This window comes from Strix aluco, chromosome 4 (genome assembly GCF_031877795.1).
Source record: "Strix aluco isolate bStrAlu1 chromosome 4, bStrAlu1.hap1, whole genome shotgun sequence".
NCBI classification, from domain to species: domain Eukaryota; kingdom Metazoa; phylum Chordata; class Aves; order Strigiformes; family Strigidae; genus Strix; species Strix aluco.
In genome coordinates this window covers 92,225,783-92,251,536 of record NC_133934.1, presented here as the reverse complement: position 1 = coordinate 92,251,536, position 25,754 = coordinate 92,225,783, and the positions used below count along the sequence as shown (strand labels likewise).

The window sequence follows — 25,754 nt, the reverse complement described above, 5'->3', positions numbered from 1 at the left end:
ATTTTGTGCATGTAGTTGTCACCTATAAAATGGAAAGGTTGGTGAAGATGTCACATGAGAACACCAGTACTGACACTCTGTACCACTGGAAGGAATTTGCACTTTCAGCGTTAGCTGCTAAAAAGTTAGGGAACATCAGTTCTTGAGGGTGTGGCTGAGCTCTTTGGAATTTTGATTAATTCTTTGCTTAATAACATTGTAATTATGCACTATTTAAGTACATGGTAATTATCCTTTAATTTACAAGGTAATTAAGGGATTTTTTTCCAACCGGAATACCAGTGTTCTGTTTGGAAGAGAAAATTAGAAGTTACGATAGCAATTGTGCTTTCAGTTACTTAAAGGTTTATTGTCAAGATGAAAAAAAAATAAAATCTAAGTCAAAACAAAATTTTGCATTTTGTCCACAGCATACAATTATTACCTAAAAAAAGAAATGTAAATATCAGATTCTTGATGTGATCACTGTTGCTTATTCATCTTTTCTCCATTCAGTTTTCTTTGAAACGTAACCACAGGCTGATCACTATCAACTTTTATTGCTGGCTAGTTTCAGCTTCTTGGTTCCCAGTTCATGTGATGGTTCAGTCTTCAGGTTTCCAACAAGGCAGTGCTGGCATTCACAGTGTAATTCACAGCCCTGAATTGATTAAAAGGGAAGACAAAGCAAAACTACCTCTAAACATTCCTCCTGATTATCAAGTTCTGCTCTGCCTTCCACATCTTCATGCACACAGGATTTCCATTGCTGTACCTACATTGCTCAAAAACTGCAGCCACAGAGTACCTAATTATGTTGTGTCTTCATGGTTTAAAATGTGAAATACTGAGTTATCAGTAAGTTTGGGGATTTGAGCCGAGAACCTGGCTTCAGCATAAAGCACCCCTGAAGACAATTCCCAGAGCCTCCGGAGAGTCCCTCCAGTTTGTGTGTGCTGTGTGCTGTGAAGTTGGCAGAAGACTTCACCTTCCCCTTTGGCTGAGCGTGAAGGGCTCGCTCAGAAAAAAGAGGTTTTGGGCTGGGTGTCTGCCTTTGCTCCTCAGCACAGTGCAGTGACTGCTGTCTGATGACAGGGACAGAGCCTGTGCAGAGCTGATTTCTCATCTCAGCCTTGCAGTGGGAATATTCAGAGAGTGATACCAAACTTCAGAGGACTCGGGCTTTTTGTGGGGAGGGGTGTTCAGAAACTTCAGTTTCAGTCCCCAGCTTTCTATCCCCCTGGTACATTTCTAGCACAGACTTACCCAAGAATCACTGCCCCTCCAAAATAAAAACAGGAGAGGGGAGAACCTGTTGATCCAAAATCCCAGCTCACATGTTTTTTTTCCTCACTGCTTTGATATTCCTGGGTGGCATCAGTGCGGGAACCCAGCAGAGAGACGCTGTCAGCTTCTCAGTCCCGCTCTGGAGGTGAAAGTACTTCCTCCTTTCCTGTGCTTCATCCAGTGTCTCTGCAGGTAGATCTTGCAAGCCGGTGGTGACTTTGCTGTGCTCATGGGTAGAGCTGAGCATGAGAGCGAGGCACCAGACGTGCATTGCTCAATGCTGCCAGGACAGGGGAACAGTTGCTTTGAACAACCTCTGGCGGCCTTTGGTCTGTGTGCTTTGAGCGAGTCAATTCACTGGCTGCATCAGGGCTGCAGTTGAGTTGCAGTTGTGCTGGCCCAGTTGCACGCCTCTTGGGTGAGCGCTAGCTTGCACGGGACCACACAGCAAGCTCAGCTCCAGTCACCTGTGCTGTAACCCCTCACTCTGCCAACACCGGGGCAGCTGGGAAGGGCCCTAAGGAGGGTGGCCCCAAGTGCTGCCCATGCTGTTCCTGCTGGAAACGCCTGGGATAACTGCCCCTTCTCAATCTGTGGTCATAGCAGCGGTGCTGCTGGGGTACCAGCGTGCAACAGGACTTCCCGGCGAGGACCGCTGTCCATCACTGACCGAGAGCTTCACCTGGAGTAAAGAGGGTCCTGGTGGGTCTCCTGACAGAGCCAAAGCCAAACATGAACCTCCCCAGCCTGCCAAATCAGGGTCTAGGAACAGAATATCAGGAAAGGTGGTTTTCCTCACCAGATGAAAAAGCAAATGTTAAAATAAATTTTCCACCTTAATAGGAAAACCTCCTTTGACACATATTGGAGCAAACATCAGTGCTATTTTGGTCATGGCACATGGTCTTGCAAATGGGAGTGTGACATTTCTGTACAAAAAAAGTGGATTTATGAATTTTTTTGTCATGGGGTTAAAACCCAAGCTAGGAACTGTAACAAAGAAGAAAGCATTACCCGTGTGTTGACTCATATGTTTATGCTTTTGTTTTCAGAATCGACAGGAAAAAGGATAAAACAGAAAGAAAGATTTTGGACAGCCAGGAAAGAGCATTCTGGGATGTTCACAGGCCTGTGGTAAAGCTCTTTTTGAATGATGGGACTTTCCAGGTTTTGACTGGAAAGTTTTAATACTAGCAAGAACTGTGCCATGTATTGCACAAAGACATTGCCTTGAAAGTCACCACATGGATTTTTTCACAGTTCAAAACAAGCCAAGTGTCCACAAGATTATTTTAGATATTCTAGGCTTGTCCAGCATGGAAGTATTGATTTAGAAATTGTGGTGGGTTGACCTTGGCTGAATGCCAGGTGCCCACCAAGCTCACCTCCTCAGTGGCAAGGGGGGAGAAAATAAGATAGAAAAAACCTTGTGGGTCAAGATAAAGGCAGTTTAATAAAGCAAAAGGTGTCTGTGGAAACAAAGGAAAACTAAAGATTTATTCTCTAGTTCCCATCAGCAGACAATGTCCAGCCACTTCCAGGGAAGTAGGGCTTCAGTACACGTACCAGTTGCTCCAGAAGACAAACATCGTAATAAAGAATGCCCCCCACCCCTCCTCCTTTCTCTTAGCTTTTATTGCTGAGCAGACATCACATGGTATGGAATATCCCTTTGGTCAGTCTGGCTCAGCTGTCCTCGCAATGTCCCTCCCAAGATCTTGCCCACTCCCAGCCTACTGGTGGCAGGGGAAAGTGGGAGAGACAGCCTTGATGCTGTGCCAGCACTGCTCAGGAGTAGCCAGAACACTGGTGTGTTATCAACACCTTTCTAGCTACCAATACAAAGCACAGGACTGTGAGGGCTGCTATGGGGAAAATTAACTCCATCTCAGCCAGACCCAATACAGAAATATATGATAAACGTGTCATTTTGAAGATTATTCTGCATACAGAAGAAAAGCAGCTTACGCAGTTTGGCTCAGACTTCGTAGAAAAAGCTCTCCTCTTAGCTAAGACATTTCCTTTTGGTGCCGAAGTTATAAGTAAATGGTTTTGATGCTGAGATGCCAACTTCGGGTATATGTACTATCTTGTTTAGCAATAATTTATGGGTCATCAGGAAAGAATTTTGGACAAGATCTAATTGTGTATTTTAGAAAGGTAAAGTAGCATATGGACTGTAAACAGAGGAGTAATACGATTAACACCTCTTTTCAGCCGGGCTGTGTGAACACCACAGAAATGGACATTAGAAAGTGTCGTCGTATGAAAAACCCACAGAAGGTGAAAAAGGTCAGTTTTGAGTTTTTAGTTTTGTTTTTTGTTTTTTAAATGCAGGTCACGCTTGACTGCTACAGTATATCAGAGTTTCCCAATGGGAACCAAAAAAGAATTTTGCAGGTATCAGTTCTGTTTTGTTCTAATCTGTGAATTTACTATTCCCGTTTTACCAGAAGAGAGGTACAGACTGGGTGACTGGTATAGCTAGGAAGGGCATTAAGGAGCTGTGTGTCCCAGATGTCTGCTGGCTCTGCACTCCCATAAAATTAAAAGCAATTGGCAAAAGTACCTAGGTCCCATTTTCAGAAATGATTTGGGCACAGATTTTTCAGAGTTGTTTACTCTCCTTAATCATTTCAAAGGCTGGATCATTAGCAACTTGGGTGCCTTTGACTTCCAGCAAGTTTTAGCTCTTCTGTGTATATATTAGTTTTGGAGGTGACACCAGACTCCTGAACTTCCACTGGAAGTTAAATTGCATCAGAGCTATTCACATGTCTCTTATGAATGTTAAATAAAAAGCAAAACCACTAAATGAAAGGGTAACTGATACTGTTTTCAGTGCATGTCTCTGTTCTGAAAATGAATGACTACAAGTCAATCTTCAGGTTTTCGTTTTGAGAGGTTCATTTGAACTTGGCCCATTGACACCTGGTTAAGCTCTTTATTCAATCTGTAGTTCATAGAATCATAGAATGGTTTGGGTTTGAAGGGACCTTAAAGATCATCTAGTTCCAACCCCCCTGCCATGGGCAGGGACACCTTCCACTACATCAGGTTGCTCAAAGCCCCGTCCAGCCTGGCCTTCAACACCGCTAGGGAGGGGGCAGCCACAGCTTCTCTGGGCAACTTGTTCCAGTGTCTCACCACTCTCACAGTAAAGAATTTCTTCCTTGTATCTAATCTAAATCTACCTTATTTCGGTTTAAAGCCATCACCCCTCGTCCTATCCCTCTACCCCCTGATCAAGAGTCCCTCCCCACCTTTCCTGTAGCCCCTTAAAGTACTGGAAGGCTGCTGTAAGGTCTCCCCAGAGTCTTCTCTTCTCCAGGCTGAACACCCCCAACTCTCTCAGCCTGTCCTCACAGGGGAGGTGCTCCAGCCCCCTGATCATCTTTGTGGCCTCCTCTGGACCTGCTCGAGCAGGTCCATGTGCTTATGTTGGGGGCCCCAGAGCTGGACATGGGACTGCAGGTGGGGTCTCATGAGAGCAGAGTAGAGGGGGAGAATCACCTCCCTCGACCTGCTGGCCACACTTCTCTTGATGCAGCCCAGGATGTGGTTGGCTTTCTGGGCTGCGAGCGCACATTGCTGGCTCATAGTCAGTTTTCCATCTGTTAATGCCCCCAAGTCTTTCTCCCCAGAGCTGCTCTCAATCCGCTCATCGCCCAGCCTGTATCTGTGCTTGGGATTGCCCCGACCCATGTGCAGGACCTTGCACTTGGCCTTGTTGAACTTCATGAGGTTCGCACGGGCCCACCTCTCCAGCCTGTCCAGGTCCCTCTGGATGGCACATCCCTTCCCTCCAGTGTGTTGACAGCACCACACAGCTTGTGTCATCAGCAAACTTGCTGAGGGTGCACTCAATCCCACTGTCTGTGTCGCTGATAAAGATGTTAAACAGCCCTGGTTTAACAAAGATGTTTAAACAGGCACAGTATTAAACAATACTGACCCTTGAGGAACACCACTTGTTACTGGTCTCCACTCGTACATTGAGCCATTGACCACAACTCTTTGAGTGCAACCATCCAGCCCATTCCTTATCCACTGATAAGTTTTACAGCAAGACATTAAACCAAGTGGAAGAAAATGGCATAGGATTAGGTTCTTGTCTTTTCTTTCTCCACTTGGTTCACCACAACAACCGTTCCCAGTGTTCATCCTGCAAGCATTGACACACACAGCTCTCAGAGCTCCTAAAATTTAGCAGCTGTATTTTAACATTTAAAATAAACTCTTTTCTTAATGTGCCTGCAGATCTTCCAAATGCAGGCACCTGTAAGCACAGTCTGATCTGTAAATTTTACTCCAGGTTGAATGATTATTGACCTGTGTGGATATAAATAGTAGGAAATTGCTGGCTTCTTACCTTATTGTTTTGCATACTGCACTTTTCCTTATTGCGTGACAGAGAAAAATGCCATAATCTCTTCTGTTTGTTTATTGGTTCCTCACAGTCAGTATACGGGGTTACAGAAGAGTCTCAGCCCCAAAGCCCTGTACACATGCCCTCCCAACCTGTACGCAAAACTACAAAAGAGGATTTCCGGAAACAGGTAAGTAGATGGCTATATGGCAACTCTTCTGAGAACTGTTACCTGCAAAAAAACTCCACACGAATTTATGGAGATGTCAGCAAAACCAATTGTATGCATTACCTGTCCTTAATCCTCACATACTTTACGTAAAGTAGTATTTAAAGATATATATATATTAATTGAGCAGTGCAGTTGTATGACAATACATATTATGGGTAATACTGACCTTTGAGTCTACTATTGCTCTCTCTGTGGGCCAGTAGACAGATTAATTTCCAGATCACTGAGGATATCTGAAAAGTGGGCAGTGACAAAAGCTAGGGAAGAAGCCAGCACACGGGCGTGCAGGCTGGGGCTGGGCGGTGGGGAAAGGCATTGTTTGGTGCATAACTATTAAACAGTCCAGTCAGAGCTTTTAGGGAACTGGGAAAAAGTTATTTGCACAATCACTCTAAGGAATGGCCAGCCAACTCGCACATCCTTGCCCTGGCACAGGGAGCTCTCCTTTGAAATTACTTTCCTGAAACAAGAAGCACTCACTGAAGTACAGGCAAGAATTGCTAGGTCAGCATTTTAGTAAAGGCAGCTTTAAACATGTTTCTTGGGCATCCAGTTTTGGGGTGGTCTTCTGAACTAAACCTGAACACTGTATTTCTTGAGCTTTTTTTGTCATAGGCAACATAGTCGTAAGGCAACATAGTATATGCTATATGAAGTATATAGCAGAGTGCAAATGTGCTGTAAAATGGTTATTGGTCTTGTGATGTCAGTCAGTTAGAGAAATGGAAGAGAGGAGTGTGGTGTAAAAAGGGGATCACATTGCATCCTGAGTAGTCTAGGAACCTCAGCCCCAAAGTAGGAATGTGCCTTTCCTACTTTTAATTACGTCTTCTGAAGCTTCCCCTGGGGCTTTGCCATAGGAAATGGAGACTCCTGTTGGAAGCCGTTAATAAGCTGCTTCTAATACCTAGGGAAGGGTCCCATTTCCTTCTGAGTTATTTTCAGGCTGTTTGGAAAGAGAAATCAATAGCATGTAGGGATATGATCAGTGCATGCTCTAGAGCTCCTGGATTGTTAATGTCCTTGTCATCTCTCTCCTCAGATAACTTTTCTGAACGTGCAGATAGAGAGGCATTGTTTAAAGATGTCCAAAGTAGCAGAAAGGTGAGTGTCCCATTTGCATGATTTCCCATTCTTTCCTCATCTCTAGTTTGGCATTTCCAGAAACAGAGGGCAGGAACGCACAAAGGCTGGTCCCTTTTCTGTGCTTCCCCCTCCTTGACCAGCCATGCTGCCCGTCTGCTGACCATTGGCACTTCTGCACTCACTCTTCTGCCTCTGAGAACAAGTAGGTGAAAAAGGAGGATGTTGTCATACTGTAAAAGCAAAAGAAATGTTATTTGCAAAAGAAAGAACCCTTGCAGTACTTCTGTTTCCCTCCCCTTCACAACCCTAGAGTTTATTTACAGAAAAGTTGTTCCTGTTTCAAGTTGAAAATGCCCTTTTTTCTTTTGTGGATGAACTCTCAGTGCTCATCTCTTGTAGGCTGGCACAGCTCTGGGGAAGGAGCTGCGTTCATGTCCGTGTTCATACTGGGGTTGTAGGTTTCTGCTCCCACTCATACACAAGAAACCCAATGGGAAGTGCTGGGGTTGTACCTGGACTACTCAAGGCAGTGTTTTAAGAGGTGGATTTCTCATAGAGACAAATCAAGGCACAATTTGACTTGCAGAATATTTTGTTCTGGTAGGAAAGTATAAACAGGTAAAGAATAAGCTCAAATTTAATTGAGAATGACAGCACCTTTACTTAGATACTTATAAGTTACAGACATTTGCAGGGGAATTGCTGAGACAAATGCAGGGATAGGCATGCACTTCAGTAACATCAATTTTAGAGCACAACTGTGTTGAACATGGGCGATGTGAATAAGGGCTGGTGCCTTGTAGAGAAATAATAGAGGAATTTTTATTTAAGCAAATTAAAACCAGATTACCCTATGAAATGTGCTTTGCAGTGCCTGCACCTGTAGTTAGCATATGTGCGCTAAACTAGGCAAATTAAAAGTTCCTATTGACTCATAAAGTTTAACGATTAAAATGAAAATTTATCCAGTTGAATAGAAAATATTCAGAGGCTCCCTGAAATCCTGCATATACTATACTGTTTGTTTGAAATTAGCACATTCATATTTATGTTTTGGGCTTTCTGGTTCTTTTTTTATTAAGAGGATACATTTGTGCTTTACTAAAAAATGACATTTGGTACTGAATTTACTTACAATGGCCTTAATATACTGAGACAGTAATGATTTCCAGGCTGGTAGTTTACAAGCAAGCAGATCTGTTTTGCTTGAATTTTTTCTAGGTGGGTATTTATTCAATAAGATGGACTCAGTAAAACTCATTCACTTGTGAACATCGAATCCTGTCCACGTAACACACCTGTTGTTCATAAGGAGCTACTGACATTACAAATGTAACACTGTCAATGCCAAAAAAACCCTGTTAGTTTGCAGTAAAACTGGACAGAAAAGTTTCCTGGTTTGAAAGGGCTTTGGGCTTTTTTTTTTAACTGGTTCCAAATTGGATAAGAAAATGTTGCTGTGAAAACCTGTGCAAATTGATAACCAGGAGAAAAGAACAATCAAAAAGTTCTTTTCTCCTGTTTTGAAAGTTTCATTTTGAAATTACAAAGAATTAAAATCATGGTTGTGATATTTATATCTTGTGAAGAAGTGTTTGGTTATGTGATGGCTTTGGGTGGCAGCGTTGCTGGAGGGTCCCAGGGCTTGGTGCGGAGAGTGGTGGGAAGTGCAGCCTGGATGTGGAGGGTCATGGAGCAGGCAGGAGGGACATAGAGGGGCTGATGTGTCCAGTGGCTTGGCAGGGGTGGGGATGGGTGAGGAGGAATGAATGTGGGTGACCTGAGTCAAACGATTGCCTGAAATAAAATCCTGTGTGGCCTGAAAGCCTGATATAAAACACTGAATACAAATGCTTGGAACAAATCTGCTGTGTGAGGAGATGCCGTTATTAGCAAGTCACTTTTCAGGCTGGGACTAGTTTAAGTGACAGTGTGGCATATCGGGGTGCAGGAGACGACTTCTTGGCACGCTCTTTTCGACAGCCAAGCCTGACAGTGGCACCACCTGCCATTTTTTCAGTACAGTGCAAAGGCATTTTCAGGCAGGATGAGGGAAGTAACAAGGAGCAAATAAGGCAGGGGGTGGTAGGGAAACAAGCTGCTCTCTAATCTGTTATAGGAATAAGATATAAATTATTTTAGTAGTGATAGACCAATCACATACATTTTCCGTGAATGCGTGCTATTCTATGGGATGGCCCTTGTCCAGCAGAAGAGGAATGGAAAAGCTCTCCAAAGGTTATCCCCAGCTCCCGTGAAATAAATGCCCACTACTAAAGGTTTTCTTGCCTCTCCTCCCTGTGCTCCTTCCAGGAGTAGGTCTGCACGAACTGTGGGAGCAGGCATCCCTCAGTTGCTCCAGACACCTTGGAAACAACTTTCTTCTTCTTTCTTCCACATCCCTTTCTCCCCACTTGGGACCTGCACACTGTCAGGTTTAGGATTTGGAAATAGGATTTGAGAACTATTGAGATAAAATATCAATATATTCTACCTACTGTTTTCCCTGACTTCATTGTGCAGTGTTAATGCAATCCCATTACATGTGGCATCACAGAAATGGCTGGGGAAAACCAGAACGTCTTCCTACCAGAAGCAATCTCAGCTCCCTAGATGAAAATCTGTGCTATCCTCTCAGCTCCTCAAAGTTACCATGAAGGTTCAGCAGGGCCCCCTGATTGCAAGACAGTTGGATTCTCAAGGCAAGCTCTGCACCCTTCAGTGAATGCTTCCCACCCTTTTCTACCAGAATTACAGTGTGTCACCTGAAAGGCCAAAAGTCCAGGTTTGCATTCTAACAGAAGTGCTTTCCCTTCATAGTCCCCCTCCTGTAGCCATCTAAAGAAGATAATGAGGCAATGATTCCACTGCTGTCATTATACTGAATCGGCAAAATGTGCTTAGCAATTCCCGCTTGTTTCATTTAATTTAGTTTTTTCCCCTTTTATTTTTGCTAGTACTTGTACCAGCACCTCTGATGCCTTCTTATTATTTTATTAGGAGCAATTCAAGTTTCACAGCAGATATCTCCTGATTGATCCTTTTTGCTGTTTTTTTTTTAAACAACCCTTTCTCTCATTGATGTCTCAGGGATTGCTGCTGCTCTCTGAAATTGGACGCTGCTCCCTCCTCCAACCCTTGACCCACAGCAGTCATGAAATGTAATTAATGAAATGAGATGAGACAGCCCTGAGTGCCCTGAGGGGCAACGGGAACCTGCTGTGGTTACAAAAGTGTATGATTTTAATGCTTCATGATAAGAGCTAGGACAAACAAAAAGAAATAATTACTGTAGAGCAGGTCAGGGAAACTTTCTGCCTTTTGTGACCCTTTGTTTCACAGCGTCTTTTCATTCTCCTGCCTTTTTGAGATGTGGAAAACCAGAGGTAAAGTTTAGCATGGACAATCACAGTGCAAGTAGATTAGTTGTTCAGAATGATGAGACTCAATTAACGTAGTTAATTACTTGGCAGACCTAGGCAAAAAAAATTAAAAAGTGCCTTAAGAGTATTTCCAATATAGACTAGGACAAATTTCTTTTGATTTATTTCATATATGCTGTCTTTCTTTTGTAAAAATGCGCCCCTAGCCCCAACCCCAGTGGAATTCCTGAATCACTTATGCAATCAGACACAGTCCTTTTCCCAGGAAGCTCTTTGAATGTCATCCTAGTGAGGGTTAGAGGCTGTATATCTTATCTGACTCGTCATGAAGCAAGCCAGTATAAGGGCCAGGTGTTTTTCCAACATGCATATAATTTACTTACGTTGTAAGTTAATTATTATAAACTACTGTTGAAGTATTTTATAATAGTGCCATTAGACTAAATGGTATACCAACATAACAACAAATTTATCTATATCTTGAAGCTTCAATGCTCAGGACTGTGATCCTCCAAAGATTAAAGTATATTCTTAGCTACAGCACATGACCTTATTTAGATTAGTTACTCATAATGCATAAAGTTAAGTGGGTGCAAAAGTCTGCAAAAAACAAAAGGGCAAGAGGCAATAGCAACATGCAGCAAATGAAGAGGAGGACATGTGCTTCATAGTCATCCTGTGGCTCTCTGGTGAAAGTCCTACCATAACAATGCAGTTGTTGCCTCATTGGACTTTTTGTGGGCATCTCGACAGAGACAAGCTTGAGGAAAATATTGCAGTGAGCAGGTGGGTGTTTGCAGAGAAATCCTTGCATGCACCATCCCTGGGAAAAGGGACTCCTGTGGTTGCTGAGAAGCAGATTAATACCTATAAAAATAAAAAGAAGCACACAAAAAAAAAGAAAAAGAAAAGCTGTACCTCTCTGACATGTGACTGAGTATACAGGCCCTCATTCTTTCTTTTCTTTCTTCTTTGTTTTATCTCTCAGTTTAATAGCCTACACAGAGCAGTATGTGGAATATGATCCCTTTATAACTCCTGCTGAACCTTCCAATCCCTGGATAAGCGATGATGCAGCGTTGTGGGACATTGAAATGAGGTAAGAATTGGTAGTTTTAAGTAATGTTAGAGTTGTCTTGCCATTTTGTTTGTATGGTCTTCCCACTGCCCTGCTTGGATAGGAAGTTGGATGTTTAACTTTACAAGATACAAGTACATAGCTGAAGTTTAAACAGAGGCTTATCACTTCCTCTGTGAATTATTCAGCCTTTCCACTTCCATATGACTTTATGTGTGGTACTCTAAGTCAGGTAATGGATGTTCTCATGCCTGTCAAGGACATGCACAGACTCAGGTCAGAAATTCCACAGGTGTAGAATACTGCTAAGAGATACTTGCTCCGGCATGGCTCCTTTGACCCTTGAGAGCTTGCTTTCCGGTCCTCCCTCAGCTGCAGTGCTCCAGCCCTGCTCCTGGGATCCCATGAGAGATGCTGCTGGCAGAATAGCATGGGTTATAGGGCAGTGGCTGTTCCCACTGTGCAGAGGTGGATTTGGCACAGGAGCCAGAGAAGTGTAGCTCACACGTAATGTGTAAGATTTGGCGGGTCAGAATTATAATACATTGACAAAGGGAGCTGGGCCTCACCTCTTAGTGAACAAGCTGGCTTGTCTCTGTTACGGTGTCTAGTAGATGAAAAGGAGGAGGAATGACTGTAGGACCTCCAGTGCCTTGCACCTTGGAGAGCTTCTCCAAAAAGCAAGCACAGCACTACAATTTAGTTTGGTTTTTGCCCATGTGATGCTGGTGCAAGGGAGGTCGGGCTGGTGTCTACATCTCTTGCCGTCACAGGCTATCCGCAGCCCTTGTAGTGGGGCTAGAGTTGTCCTGCCTGCCTCTATGCCTAGCAGCTATCGCAGCAGGTTTGAATGGCATCACCACACCACATGTCACCTTCCTTGCTCTCTCACATCCTGTGGCCAACTACTGCAATTGCTCAGCAGCTTCTCCTAGTGTTTAGCTGCTGCCGTTCAGCACCAAATCTGAACTGGGAGTTCACTTTAGCAAATCTTTGTAAAGAGAATGCCAAACCTAATCCTGTGTGTTCTTGAATAATAATGTAAACTTTAAGATACTACCAGCCTAAGAAAGCCAATTCATAGTGAATCAGTGTTCCAGGAAGAGGACAAGTTCTTTCCCTGTTTAAAAACCATGTGGTCTGGGTTGTGAAAAATGTTTTCACCTGCTGCTCTGGAATCTCTGCCCCTCTTCACATAATTGTAATATTTTGGATTTCTTTTTAGTCAGTTTCTCTCATTTTCTCCATCCTCCCTAGCAGGGCTAGAACTAGATACAGCCCTGCAAAATACTTCTCTGGAGGAACCCCCACCTACAGGGTAATCCAGCCGTCCATTATTTCCACATCTGTTGAGGTATCTGCAAATCCCAGAAAAGATGTCTGTGTTCCTGAAGAATACAATTAACATGATGTCACAGACTTTATAGGAATTTAAAATAAATGCTTGGCTTCTGCTATGATTTCAGAGTTAAGGAAGGTGATTCTCCTGCTGATGAAAAAGAGAAGGTTGTATTGTTGGGAGATGGAAGAACAAACAGCTCTGTATTTCCATTTTATTCTCTATTGTAAGAGAACTCACTGCATCTGCATCTAGTTGCAACTTGCATGAATAATTAAATGATCCCCGAGAGCTGCGGTAGCCCTTGTGTTGCCTGCAAAGCTGTTTCCTCAGTTAGGAGAGCAGAGCCTTTGCTCAGGAAAACAAAGAGCCTCTCACTGCTAATGGTAAGGGCCAGCTGCCGAGCCTGGACAGCCCTGTGCCACTACAGTTCATCCTTCATGGCACTCAGGAAACACCATGGAAAGCCTTCAATTTTAGACAGCACTTTGGCCTTTTCGTTCATGCTAGAACATTGTGCAGCAGCAAGGAGAGCAGCTACAGATCTGTAGATTCAGCTTAGCTAGTGCATAGCTCTGCACAAACATGGCTTTCATGTCCCCATGTCTGGGCTGGCTCACTTAGCAGGTAGGATGGCATCTGTGCCCTTGTCCGCAGCGCTGCTGGCTCCTGGGTGAGTGCAGGAGGAGCCATCCCAAGTGCTCTGCACTTCAAGTGAGGACTTGCCCATCAATTTTGCTTAGTCTTTACACCAAGAGGAAATCAAAGCGGGCATTTTATTTACCCCTTTGGGTTATTTGTCTTCAGCACAGATCGCCACTGTCCCCTAAGGCTCCAGGATTAGGAATCGCTGTGGACATGTAACCTACATGACAAGACGTGTAGTTTAATAGATATGTACTGTTAACAGTGGCTCTACTGTCACAAACGTGAGCAGCTGAGCTGTATTTTAATGGTTGTCTCATAGTATGGCACCATCACACCAGAAGCTTTCAAACACTTTGTGAGCCCAGATTACGCTCTGATGCGCGGACTGTCTTGTAGGATCCTCGTTGTGATTCCCAGGCACTGCCTCTCCCCATAGGCATCTCTGCAACATGTCTGGTAATTCAAACAACAGCTTATGTAAGTGGGGTTATATTAAGAAATAATTTAGCAGAAAGGTTATTAGTAATTTTAGGGTGCCTCTGCATCTCAGTGTCTCAGCTGAGACACAAAATAAGAGTCTGATTATCTTGGAGGGTGGGAGAGAGATGCTTTTTAGTCTTCCAAGACTTAGGCATCCAAAAATCAGAGGCACTGAAAAATAAAAGACCACGAACCAGTAATCATTTTTAGAAATCTTGTCTGCACTGCTTCTTAGTGAAACTGCTTTTTTAATGCAAATGTGGAACTGAAAATCTGAAGCCAGTTCCAAGTGACCAGCCAGCACTGTGTGGGACACAAGGAGATGCTCTGGAGCTCACCAGCGACCCAGGGAACACTGCTGGCAAATTTCTGCCTTGATGTATAAGAAATCCCAAGATACATCTGAGAAGATATATAAGAAGTGCATAATGGATAATCATTCAAGTATGATATGCTGTTCTTTACATGAAACCTACCAGAAATTACTCTGAAAATCATGTCTCACTGTCTCTCTTTTGCTGTGTACATAGCGCCCAGATAGTACAGTTGCTTTAATGGTGACCCTGATATTTATCACTTCTTTTTGTATTTTATTTGCTAACTTGTATTTCTACAAAACCTTGAGAAAAAACCACCATCTCCTCATCTGATAATCTTCCTCCCTTTGCTGCGTAGCAGAAACAGCAGCAGCTGCTCAGACAGCAGGCTGAAATGCACATTCCATCTGTTTTTTCCCTTTTCTCTCCAAACAGCAAAGAACCTAGTCAGCAGCGTGTGAAAAGATGGGGTTTCTCCATGGATGAGGTGCTGAAGGACCCAGTAGGACGAGACCAATTCCTTCGTTTCCTGGAATCAGAATTCAGCTCAGAAAACCTCAGGTGAAACCTTTTTTGACTTGAACTAAATGAATGGGACCAATCCTAGTTTCTTGGATAGGTGAAGGGCAATACTTGGTCTGCCTTGAACTTCTAAAAACACCCATTTGAATAAAGCTGAGAATGGCAGGATTTGGCCCATAGCACTGCTATGGATGCCTACACTAGAACTATGTAAGTAATCTCAGGAACAGTGTTCAGCAGAGCCAGTGTTGTCAAGTATCGCATGCAAAGACTTGCAAAGTTGTAATAATGTGATGAGGCACAGCATATCACTATTAAGCCCCTTAATAATATATAGGATTTACATGTGTATTTGTGGCAGGGGTCGTGTGAGGGAAACAGAGTATGGTGATCATGTGGCTAAAAACTGTTGCAGTACTGGCAGTCACCATATCAGGTCTCCAGCACCTACTTTTAATTCTGGCACCTCCGAACTATTCAAGAGCTTGACTGTCACCTTAATAGCACTCTCTCTGTGTGGGGATTCTGAATACCTGTCTTCTCATGTTGTGAAGAATACAAAACTTCTATTATGAAACATTATGTAGACACCCATATGATCCTACATCAGACTAAGAGTATAAATCTCATGCGGACAATTCTGCTACTTCAACTACAGCAGGAATAGGCAGCAGTAATAAGTTGCCGGTTTTTTGGTGACTAGATGAAGACAAAACCTTTCCTAGGAGGTCCAGCTGCTGTGGCCTTGTCCATAACACTGTTCTAAACCTGGTCTCTGGCCCTAGCACGTTGCTTCAAGATAGAGTGCCATTGCAAAATTGATGAAAAGACATTGGAAGTGCCAACAGCATGCTTCGTTCTGGAGTAGCAATGCTTCAAAGAGTATGCCTATCTCTTCAGCCTTTCCAGCTGCAAAACTAGGTGCCAAACTCAACACCTTAGGATTCATTAGTCACCCCTGCATACCCCAGAACTACTGTATTAAGTAATTTTCCCATATTGATACCAGGTATCTTCTCACACTGACAGAGAAAGAGAGGTCTAACTAGATATTCCCCATAGACCCTAAGCTAAAGCCACAACCCTGCGTACATAGCAAGGATCTGAGTCCCCTGCTTGTCCTAGCATTAATCAGGATATTGTCACAGGTTTTATCATCCTTGTCTTGAATCTTAACTCTAATTCCAACACTAACCCTGAAGTTTATTTTAGGGAAAGCAGCTCTCCTGCTGTGGAGAGGGTGAGGTCCATGGAAGAGCTAGTGTATTGTTGTATTTTTCAGATACAACCAAACGACAACAGGTCCCCTATCAGCAGAAGCAAATACACTATAGTGAGCTCTGAGAAAGTGGGGTTCCCAGGGGTTCCCGGGATTATGCTTGAAACAGGAGTAGGACAAAACTTGGGATTAGTGTTCAGGATTGTGGACATTTAATGCTAGCTTCATTGCTTTGGTGCTGCAAAGCCCAAAGAAAATGGGAGAGGGCTCATGCCAGCCGGAGAGGCAGCCTGCACAGGTAGAGGCTGATACTCAGTGGTTGAGGTTACATTCAGACTCATGCCTGCATGTGACAAACAGCCAAATTTACTGCCACATCCATGCATTTGTGCAGAAGCAGGAAGATGGTGGTTAGCAGCAGGGCAGATGGCTTGGGGTTGGCATCAGGGCAGGCTGCAGCCACTGGCTTGTGCTGAAGGTGAGGGTGTAAGTTGGTGTCGGGGTGCCTGTCTGTGCTCTTGTACTCGTGTGTGGGATCCTTAACCTTGCTCTTTAACTGAGGTTACAGCAGGTCAGAGGCACTTCATGGATATCTGCAACAGTCCTCACCTGCTCCTTCACTTGGTTAGTCCTGGAGACACAGAAGGATCCAGCAATAATGTAATTTGACTGCCCTAGATACGGTGGTATCCAGTAAAAACCCGCAGTGAATTACACTGCAGAGGCTTTGTTGTGGTGCTCTGGTGCCGTCTCAGCACGTGGATGGTCACATTCTTTCTTTGGGGCAGTCCTGTTCCAGTAGGCCCAGTGATCATTAGCAGAGATGGCCAGAGAGCTCGCAGTTTCACTGGCAGAACTGTGCCTGCTCCCAGGATGAGGAAATCTGTCAGCTGAGCATGCAGTCAGGCGGGTTCTGGTCCTTGCTGGTAGGGAGCAGGTTTGATGTCATTCTTAGTTTACACCAACTAGGAGCTTGATTGCACAGCCTTTAAGTTCATGTTTTATTATTTTTTTTTCACTTAGAAAATCAAACACACTAGTAAAGCATGTGAACAATTACCACTTTAGTGCAGTCTGCTAGCCTGCGAGATCTGAAAGGGAAATTCCCCAGAAAGTGACTTTAAACAATATTGGAACTGACCATCGTATTTATCAGATGTGCCTGTCGGAGGAGAAGTACAGAAAGCCTGCCAGCAGCAGAACAGTGAAAAATCAACACACTTTTATGTTTGTTATTTTTAAAAACCTAAAAGTTAACTTGTAAGATAAACAAGGGAATGTTACTAAATTACGTAAATGAGCTTGAAATTTTATTGCTGAACAGGTACTGAACTTGTATATGCTTACTGCACTTATGTACAGTAGTGCTCATTTGCAATTAAATTGTAGTGAAGTGCAAAATTAATATACTGTATTGAAATACTCCTCAAATGGGTTTTCTGAAATATATCTGGGGTTGCACTAATGAAATCCAGCAGGTTTTATGACTGGCAGGTGTCCCCCATGTTCATCCTACTCAAACAAATGGAGAAAGTTTCATTATGAGGAGGCAAGCATGTACCTTCCTCGGTCAGTCAGAGCTGCCCCTCCTGCTGATGAGTGTTCTCTTTGGTTTTGAGATGGCTTGTAGCGAAAGGAGACTGCAAGTCAGTGGGTTGGGATAGAGAGGTTAAATCCTGCATTCTTTTTGGAAGACACTGGTATCGTTATTAGTTAATATGGGAACACTGCTGTCATTCTTATGGTATCATTATCATGGTATTGGCTTATGTGGCATTGTTATTAACTAATATTGGATCAGTATTAGCAAGCCTGTTTAAAGCTTTAAATAACAACAGGATGTGAAGGTGGAAATATTAACAGAGAAAACTGGAATAGGATGGAATGTTAGCAGTGGTGCTAGAGAGCAGAACATGGCTCTCTAGGGTTCAGGTGTGGCAGAGAAAGCTCCTGGATTCTCATTAAGAATGTTTGGCAGAAAGGAAAGCAGTTGCTGGATGCTTAAACATGCAAGCAAAGTGTAAGTTACACCCAACAGCAAGGTTGGGATCTGTCTCACCTAATTTGGCAGCTTGGAAGCATGTGCTTTCTTCTGTATCATCCAGGCTCCCTTTAGAGTGAGAGAGGAGAAGCTGAAGAGGAGTCAGTGAATCACCTGGGAAGGATTTGTTTCAGCTTTAAGTGGAAACAAAGCTAAAAGCACTTAAATTACACTGCAAAGCACCTGTCTCTCTCTACCATCTATAAGTCTGGCGAGACTGATTCATATGATGGTGTCTGCGTGGTAGACATCTACAGTTAGGTGAGATGCATCCCACCCAAACCCTGGGAGGCTGTAAGGAACTTTCAGAGGGCACAGCATCTGGTACCCTGCTGGAAAAATTACATTTGCAGTTACCTTTTAAGGACTCTCCTCCCAGAGATCTGGGAACTGTTGCAGCAGGGATGTGTTCTCTCTTGGGAATGTCAGTAGGCTCTTCATTAACACTGGCAGGAGTCCTGTAAGCCCCTGCGCTGTCCTCAAGGCACACCTGAGAAAGTTACTGCTGAAAACCTAGAAATTCCTGGTAGTGCTAGGAAAGATTTCATGAAGTGTTCACTTGAGAATGCTTTGAAATGAATATAATTCAGTGGCATAGCAAGGGGACCAAATTCTGCTCTTGTGCCCAGTGGTGCAAGTCCCAGATCACAGGGTTGACTGTGGTGGGGTATTTCCATATCTTCCTCCCTGAGAAAAATTGGTCCCGGTGGGGGTCTTAAGTGAGGCACTGCCAGAGATAGCAGCAGACTAGACTCAGTGACCTCCCAGGTCTCCTTCCAGCTGTGTTTCTGTGTTCTAATAAACTTGCAGGATCATGTCCACCAGTCTCCTGGGCTCAGCTGAGCCCTGTAACTTATTTATTTACTGGCTGTCCATTATTTATGTGAGAGCAGGAAAGCCAGTCAGTGGGGTATTTTTCTCTGTCTTTATTTTAACTCTTTTTCTTGCTCTTTTCTTTCTCCTCTCTGTTGCTATCTTTCATCTACAATTTGTTTTGACTATGTTGATTTTTGAAGTACCCAAAATATAGCAGACAAAATGCCAAGCTTCAATTAAAAAAAAAAAAAAAAAAGGCCAACAGAGAGTTGTTATACATTTTTTATGACCTGGAAATCTCCTGAGACATCTTGAGATTGCTGAGATGTTCATCTAACTGGTGGATTGAATTTTTTTTTTACCAACTTCAAAGAGTGTCAGCTGGAAAGAGAAACAACTAAGTGGAAATATGGGACGCGGGAATTTTACCCGAAGGGGAAGGAGACTGCACACCTGTTTATAGACCTAAATAGAGAACACATGACGCTTTATAGGAATGCACTGTGGAGCTTGCAGTGCACAAATGCAGGAGTTTTGTGCGTTATTGTGAACATATGTTGAAAATCGAGTTATCTGGAAAAAAAATCTTACCTGCAGAAAGTGTTTACATCTTATATGACCTCTAATGGCTGAAACTTGTTGCCAGTGTGTGTTGGTTTGGTGGTTTTTTTGTCAGGAAAGGAAAAGTTGGGGCATGGCAGAGAGCACATCTATTAAGTAAAACCCACCCAAGCCCCTTGTTTCCCAAATAAAAAGCGTTTACACAGGAATTTTCTAACCAACTCCCAAAGCCACCGAATCGGCAGATGCAGCACACGGCCTCTAGCGCTTGGTCGCGGGTGTCCCGAGGAAGGGGCGGTCCCGGGGGATCGTCCCGGGTGTCCCGAGGAAGGGGCGGTCCCGGGGTTCCCGCTGTGGGGGCGGCGGACGGCCGGGCGCGTTCCCGCCTGGCCAGCAGGCGGCAGGGCAGGGCCGCGCCTGAGGGGGCCGCGCGCTGCCTGCGCTGCCGGGACGGTGTGCGGGCCTCGGGACCGGCTGCGGCCCTGCCCTGCTCCCCCGGGAGACGGGAGTGAGGTTGCCGGCGTCTCTCCGTGCCGGCTGCCATTCGTTGAGCGAACGGGCATCTTGTTTGCTCGCTGGCGAACGACGGGGTGCTGCCCTAGCTAGGGAGAGACGCTTCGTGCCCCAGCCAGCTGAGAGGCAGCAGGAAGAGGGACTTCGGGTTTGGACGTGGGGTGCGCAGCTTGGGAGAGGAGGGAGGAGGAAGGGTGGTGAGGGGGAGGCCAGCTGGGCAGCGGGAAGCTCGCCCTCGCTCACACCGGCACTGTGGCCTCCTTGGAAGTGCCGCGTTAGTGAAGCCCTGTGCCCTTAGCGTCTGTCCCCAGCGTGCCCCACGGAGGACACAGACTGCTGCTGGTCTCAGCCACGCCAAGCTCACCCTACCGAGGATCTGGCTATTAAGCAACACGAAGATGTAAATATTTCCCCTTTCTGAACTGCATGTTGATTTATACCTATTACTTTAATGTATTTCCCCTCCTAACTGTGATGTTAAAATCATATTTCTCTCAGGGAGAGGAAGTGAAAACAAGATTGTGAATGGTGAGAGATGTGAGACAGGAGGTGCACCAGATACTGACATGGAGCTGTTGGGTGAGGAGAGGAGTGCGCTCAGATTCCAAACTCAAGACAGTCACTTGGTGATTTCACTGCCAAGCCAGTGGTGTCATGTCCTCCCCCAAGATGGGGATACAGCACTGTCCTTATGTTGACAGTCGTTCCTCAGTCTCTGGAGTCATCCATGTTTCTCCTCTTGATCTGGTTTTAAAATTAATTTTTGTTTTACAATGTACCTCAGAAGCTACGCCCTGTCCTTCCCCAGCAGTCTTTTTACCAAGGGGCATCTGCAAACAGCAGCCCGCAGTGACGGAGCACCTCCGCAGCGCCCTGCGGGGAGGCAGAGCTGGCATGCCGAGGCCCAGGAGCATTCAGTGCCTTGAGGGGGCTGCATAGGATAAAGCACCATTATGGGGTATGCAAGTGACAGCAGCTTAATTACAAGCTGGATGAGGCTGGAATGGTTTATGCCTCTGACAACAGTTTAGGACACCATATTATCAGCCTTCTCCAGATCTTACATGCTGTTTTATAAAGGACAAAGAACCTGTGATCAATGCTGCTGTTCCCTCTGTGCCGACAGTCCCTGTGCCAGTCCTGCTCTGCTTATAGGGTGCCTGCAGAGAGGACACACGAGGACATCTCCCTCCTCCCCTGTCCTGTGCAAGAGCTCTCCACCGGACATCTGCCTCCCAGAGAAAGGGAGGAGGCAGTGCGGGATCTTCTGCTGACTCCTTGGGGCTGGGCTTATGCTTCAGAAATCGCAGGATTGACTCAGTGTGTTTTCACTTTATAATTGAGCACAAATTCCAGCGCAGCCATCGTGTGTCTGCTCCTTTCCTGGGCAGAAATACCTGCTTCTCTCTTGTAAATGCTGTATAAATCCCATAGGCAACCCTGCTTATGCACTGGCTTCAGGATGATTCCTCGTGGCAGAGAATTTGCCTTGGAATTGAGACTGCGGGGCTGGGTACCCCTCTTTGATGTTCCTCGATTTTCAGATACCAGCTACAGTGAATTGCTTTGAAATTTTTACCAAGACAAAACTCCCCTTTGCCTTGAAGAGGACATCCAGCCTTGGGCATGAATTCACAATCGCTTGCAGTAAAAAGAGCTTGTTCTTGTTAGTGTCAGGTTGGTCTGGTTGGTTGGTTTTCAGATTGAGCCAAATGGTTATTAAAATGGATGGTGCTCTTGTTCTGGCAAGCTGTCACTTCACAGTATGCCTGGTTGTCTCACGAGCATGCTTTCCCAGCCCGCCTCCCCGGCTCCAGGGGCAGAAGATAAGCCAGCAGAAAACGTTCTCTCTAGCCAAGTGTTTGTCTGAAGTGTCCCAGCTACTCTGGAATGATTAGCATCTTTTCTCTCTATCCCTTTTCTGCATTCGCGTGTTCCCATCACATCTGAAATTGAATGATAAAATATTTTCGAAGTAAAGAAAGCTACATATGGCATCAGATTGTTGCACTGTGAGTGCCACCCTTTACTCTCTGCGCACATGTGATAAGTGAGGGTGTCACTTATGGTTCAAATAACAAGGCAGGACATCAGGCAGACTTAACGTCTCAAAGATGGAAAAAGACCAACCACTCATACCCCTCCGCCAACCCCAATTACTCTATTTCATTCTATAAAACCAAATGTCACTGTGTGAGCACCACTAGGATGTGACTCCTCAAGTACTGATGTAGTGTCTGAGTGTATCCCAGTCCGTGTTACTGACAGCCTGCCAGGGAGCAGGGAAAACTGTATGAAGGAATACCATCAAGTGGCTTGGGTGAGTCAGGACTGTGGCATTAGGCCCCCTCCTGGTACAGGAGGAGTAGGGGACAGACAAGGAGGATTTAGCCTGGCCTTGCATGCAGTGCAGAAGTCTTTTTTTCCCAAATGGCCGTTTCCCTCTACTGTAGGTAGGGAACCAGGCTAAATGGGGGTTAGTGGCCTCATTTGATTATGATAACCCCAGTGTTTCTGGGGTGGTTAGGTACTGCCTGCAGCCGGTAAGGAAGCAGAGGGTCAGAAACAGGGCAGGAGTCACCAGGCTGCTGGCTCCTCCACCCACCCTTGCTGCCAGCAGGATTTTGGTTTGCGAGAGACTGTATCTTCCTTCTTCCACCATGAGGGAATATTTGCCTTAGTGGCAGCACACTGGCACCATTGAATCATTCAGGGTGGGAAATCGGGCTTTCAGTTCAAGTTCAGCTGGTTAAATATTTAGTAGTGTCCCATAATGACAAGGAGGGGACACAGGATTTTCTAAGTTGTGCAGCTCTTGCAAGATCCCCTGACAAGCAGTGACCCAGACAAACCCTGTACCCGCTGCACAGTCCGCTAAGCAGAGGCGAGTGTCCGAGAGGAGTGCAGGGCAGGGATGGCCAAGGCGAGCCCTGCCCTCCTTGTCATCCCTGGGCAATGGGCTCCTTTGCCATGGGGTAGGAAAGAGCTGGTTATTGCAGGTGACTGCAAAGGTCCCTTCTGTACCTATTTTCCCTGTACAGCACTATTGTGCCCATTCAGCCGGGTTGCAGGACCTGGGTTCCACAGGCATAAGCCTCGGGGAATATTTTCTTGCTAGAAGATAGAATTGACCAGACCAAAAGGCTGCTGTGGACCATGCATCTTCTGAATTAATCAACCAAAAGAGTATATTTCTGTCAACAATAAACCTGCACCACCAACAAAATACCCTCTTTTTTTTCTAGGGAAAAAGATAATGCATGTCTCTCTTGCAAAAATGTTCCATGGGCTTTGGTTTCACAGATCAAGATGTGGATTATGCCCTTAGCTGTCAAAAAGATTATCTTCTCAATGTTTATGAACTTACTTTAGTCTGTAAGTGTGGTCCAGTCAAGAAAATATCCCTGTAAAATTGGAGTATGGCCACGACAAGATTCATCTCTTCCCATGACATCCATCTGAATGCTGGTCAGTTTACAAGTCAAAAAAAAAAAGAAAGATTTCTCTGAGTGCCATTGCTACAATTTCACCCTGGCAATGATATGATACCAAGTTTGTTCTGCACTTTGCATTCCCTCCGGACAACTGATCCTGCAGGCAGGAATGACCAGCAGATTGCAGCGGGGCTGTGGGAGGCAGAGCCCGCTCCCCTCTTCCAGCTGCCTAGCTCTGGAGGTTTCCTGTTTGTGTGCCCTAATGTCACACTTCTTCAGGGGCAGTTTGAAGAAGAACATATCACTTCTTAAAGTCGTGGTTCTGATCTTAGCCCTGGTGTAAGGGTTTGGTGTAAAGTATACCACACCTTCCCTGAAATCATGCTAGATGGAGAGTCTTCTGTGAATTCAGCTAGATGTGGGTTAGGCTTTACATCTGTGTTTTGGAACTCCGCCCAGACTTATCCACAAAGTCTTACCTAGATTTCTCTCTTTTTCTCTTTTCTCCCCTTCTAATTTTTGCCTAGTACAGGTTTTGGTTGGCTGTCCAAGATCTCAAGAAACAACCCCTACAGGATGTAACCACCAGAGTGGAAGAAATCTGGCAAGAGTTTCTAGCTCCTGGGGCCCAAAGTGCTATCAACCTGGATTCCCACAGCTATGAGAAAACAAGCCAAAATGTCAAAGACCCAGGGAGATATACATATGAAGATGCACAGGTTTGTTTTTGATTTTGTGGAACTGCTGCTAATAAAACTCTCAGTTTTACTGTGATATTCTACTATCACATTGTCACTGCTCACTTGTAAGAAAAAGGAGATGCACAGTTGGAAGTGACTTTGAGAATATCTATTCAAGCTGGGTAAATGATATTTTCTTTGAATCTATCAGTTATAACAGGCTAATGCTCCTCTGGGAACAAATGTTCCAAAATTTACAAGTCTGCAAGGCGCAGCGAGCTGGAGCTATGTCTCAGAGAAAGCAGAGATGAAAGAGTGCTATAAAGTTCAGTTTGGCTCTCTGTACTCCCTGTCACCAAAGTCTGGAGTATTTACAGAATGGCTGATATCATATCAAAATACTGGTTAATATACTTTTTTTTATCATTTATTTATTTATAGCTAATTATATCCACCCCTGCTGCCAAACCCCAAATGCAGCAACTCCCTCCAACACAGCTAGAAACTTGTCCACCAGACAATACCTTAGAATAACGATAGGACAGTAGGCAATGCAGTGAGCTTAATCCTTTCCTCCTAAGGGCCCCAGATTTATCAGGGAAATTTTGCAGATAAACTGTACACAGAAAATGCCTTTAGGAAAACAGATAATTTGAGAAAAACTGCTACAAGCAAGGATAAAGCTGCATAACCTTCTGAGAAAGTGAAAACATCATTTTATGAAGGCTAAAAAAGAAAAAGGAAGAAGGGATCATTTGGCAAATATTACCAGGGCCACAATTAAAAGATATCTTCCTCATAATAATTTTTATCAAAAGCATGTAGTAAAACCAACAGCAAATGAAAAGAATCCTTGTTCTTATATTTTCTTTAGATTGGCGTTCAAAGGCAGTTCTTCAAAATACTCCACTAACAAAATATTTCTGTCTCAGGGGAGATGTTGTGGACCACTTATACAAGGTTAGGCAATGAATTTTTTAAACCAGCATCAAATACTGTATTTTCCTGAATGCAGTCTTGCTCCTTGGGGCCAGCATAGAAGGAACCTATGCAAAGTTTCAAGGCAATCCCCTGTGAATATCAGGCAACTTAAATGTTCTTTTTAAAGCTGAGAAACACAGGAGAATGAAGACATTCTGGCTAGGATGTATTTTTTGCTTTGCAGTTATAATGAACAAGAACTGCAAATTTGCATCACCTGAAAAAAATTATGATGGCAAAATGCAGGCTAAGGCAGATAGGTGAATAATGGGGGAATTGATTAAATTGATAAGTAGAAGTACTGAGAATAAGATGGATGTTTAGACAATGGGTATTTAATCAGAAGAAGACACGGAGGGTTTAGGCTTGAACTGATCAGTTCACAATGTAATTGCCATTCAAAGGGGAGTTGATGAAATCAAGCTGGAGCTCTTGCAGTTAGACTGCAATTTTAGCTCCTTGGGTTAATTTTATTTCAGAGGATTTTTATGCTGATGGATCTCCTCAATTCATCTGTTTTGGTTCACAGACACAGAAGTATGAGGCAAAGGTAGAACTTCAGGCCCAGCTATGGTCCTCTTGGAGACTGAATCTGTGCCAAGAGACGATAGGGCAATGAGGAAGGAGAACCCAGTTACATTCTTGTGCAGTGGACTTCTGGTAGCTCTCCAAAGGCCAAGGAACCTGTTTCTGACTGCTTGACCAGATAGCTAAGAAGGCTATCTAACAAAAGCAGGGAGAAACAGGACACTTGCTGAAGGGTGTAGTGCCCTGGCAGAGCGGGAGCAA

At 44.5% G+C, this 25,754-nt stretch overlaps 1 protein-coding gene across 3 annotated transcripts in view; it reads left to right on the top strand.

Moving 5' to 3' along the window:
* Positions 1 to 25,754, top strand: part of RGS6 (regulator of G protein signaling 6) — a 288,251-nt gene that overhangs the window by 221,460 nt on the left and 41,037 nt on the right. For all 3 annotated transcript variants that reach the window (XM_074824301.1, XM_074824299.1, XM_074824300.1), the window contains exons 9-15: positions 2,319 to 2,400; positions 3,484 to 3,558; positions 5,727 to 5,825; positions 6,910 to 6,971; positions 11,325 to 11,435; positions 14,634 to 14,759; positions 23,837 to 24,023. In XM_074824301.1, coding sequence (XP_074680402.1) covers positions 2,319 to 2,400; positions 3,484 to 3,558; positions 5,727 to 5,825; positions 6,910 to 6,971; positions 11,325 to 11,435; positions 14,634 to 14,759; positions 23,837 to 24,023 — 742 coding nt within the window. The remainder of the gene's footprint in view (positions 1 to 2,318; positions 2,401 to 3,483; positions 3,559 to 5,726; positions 5,826 to 6,909; positions 6,972 to 11,324; positions 11,436 to 14,633; positions 14,760 to 23,836; positions 24,024 to 25,754) is intronic.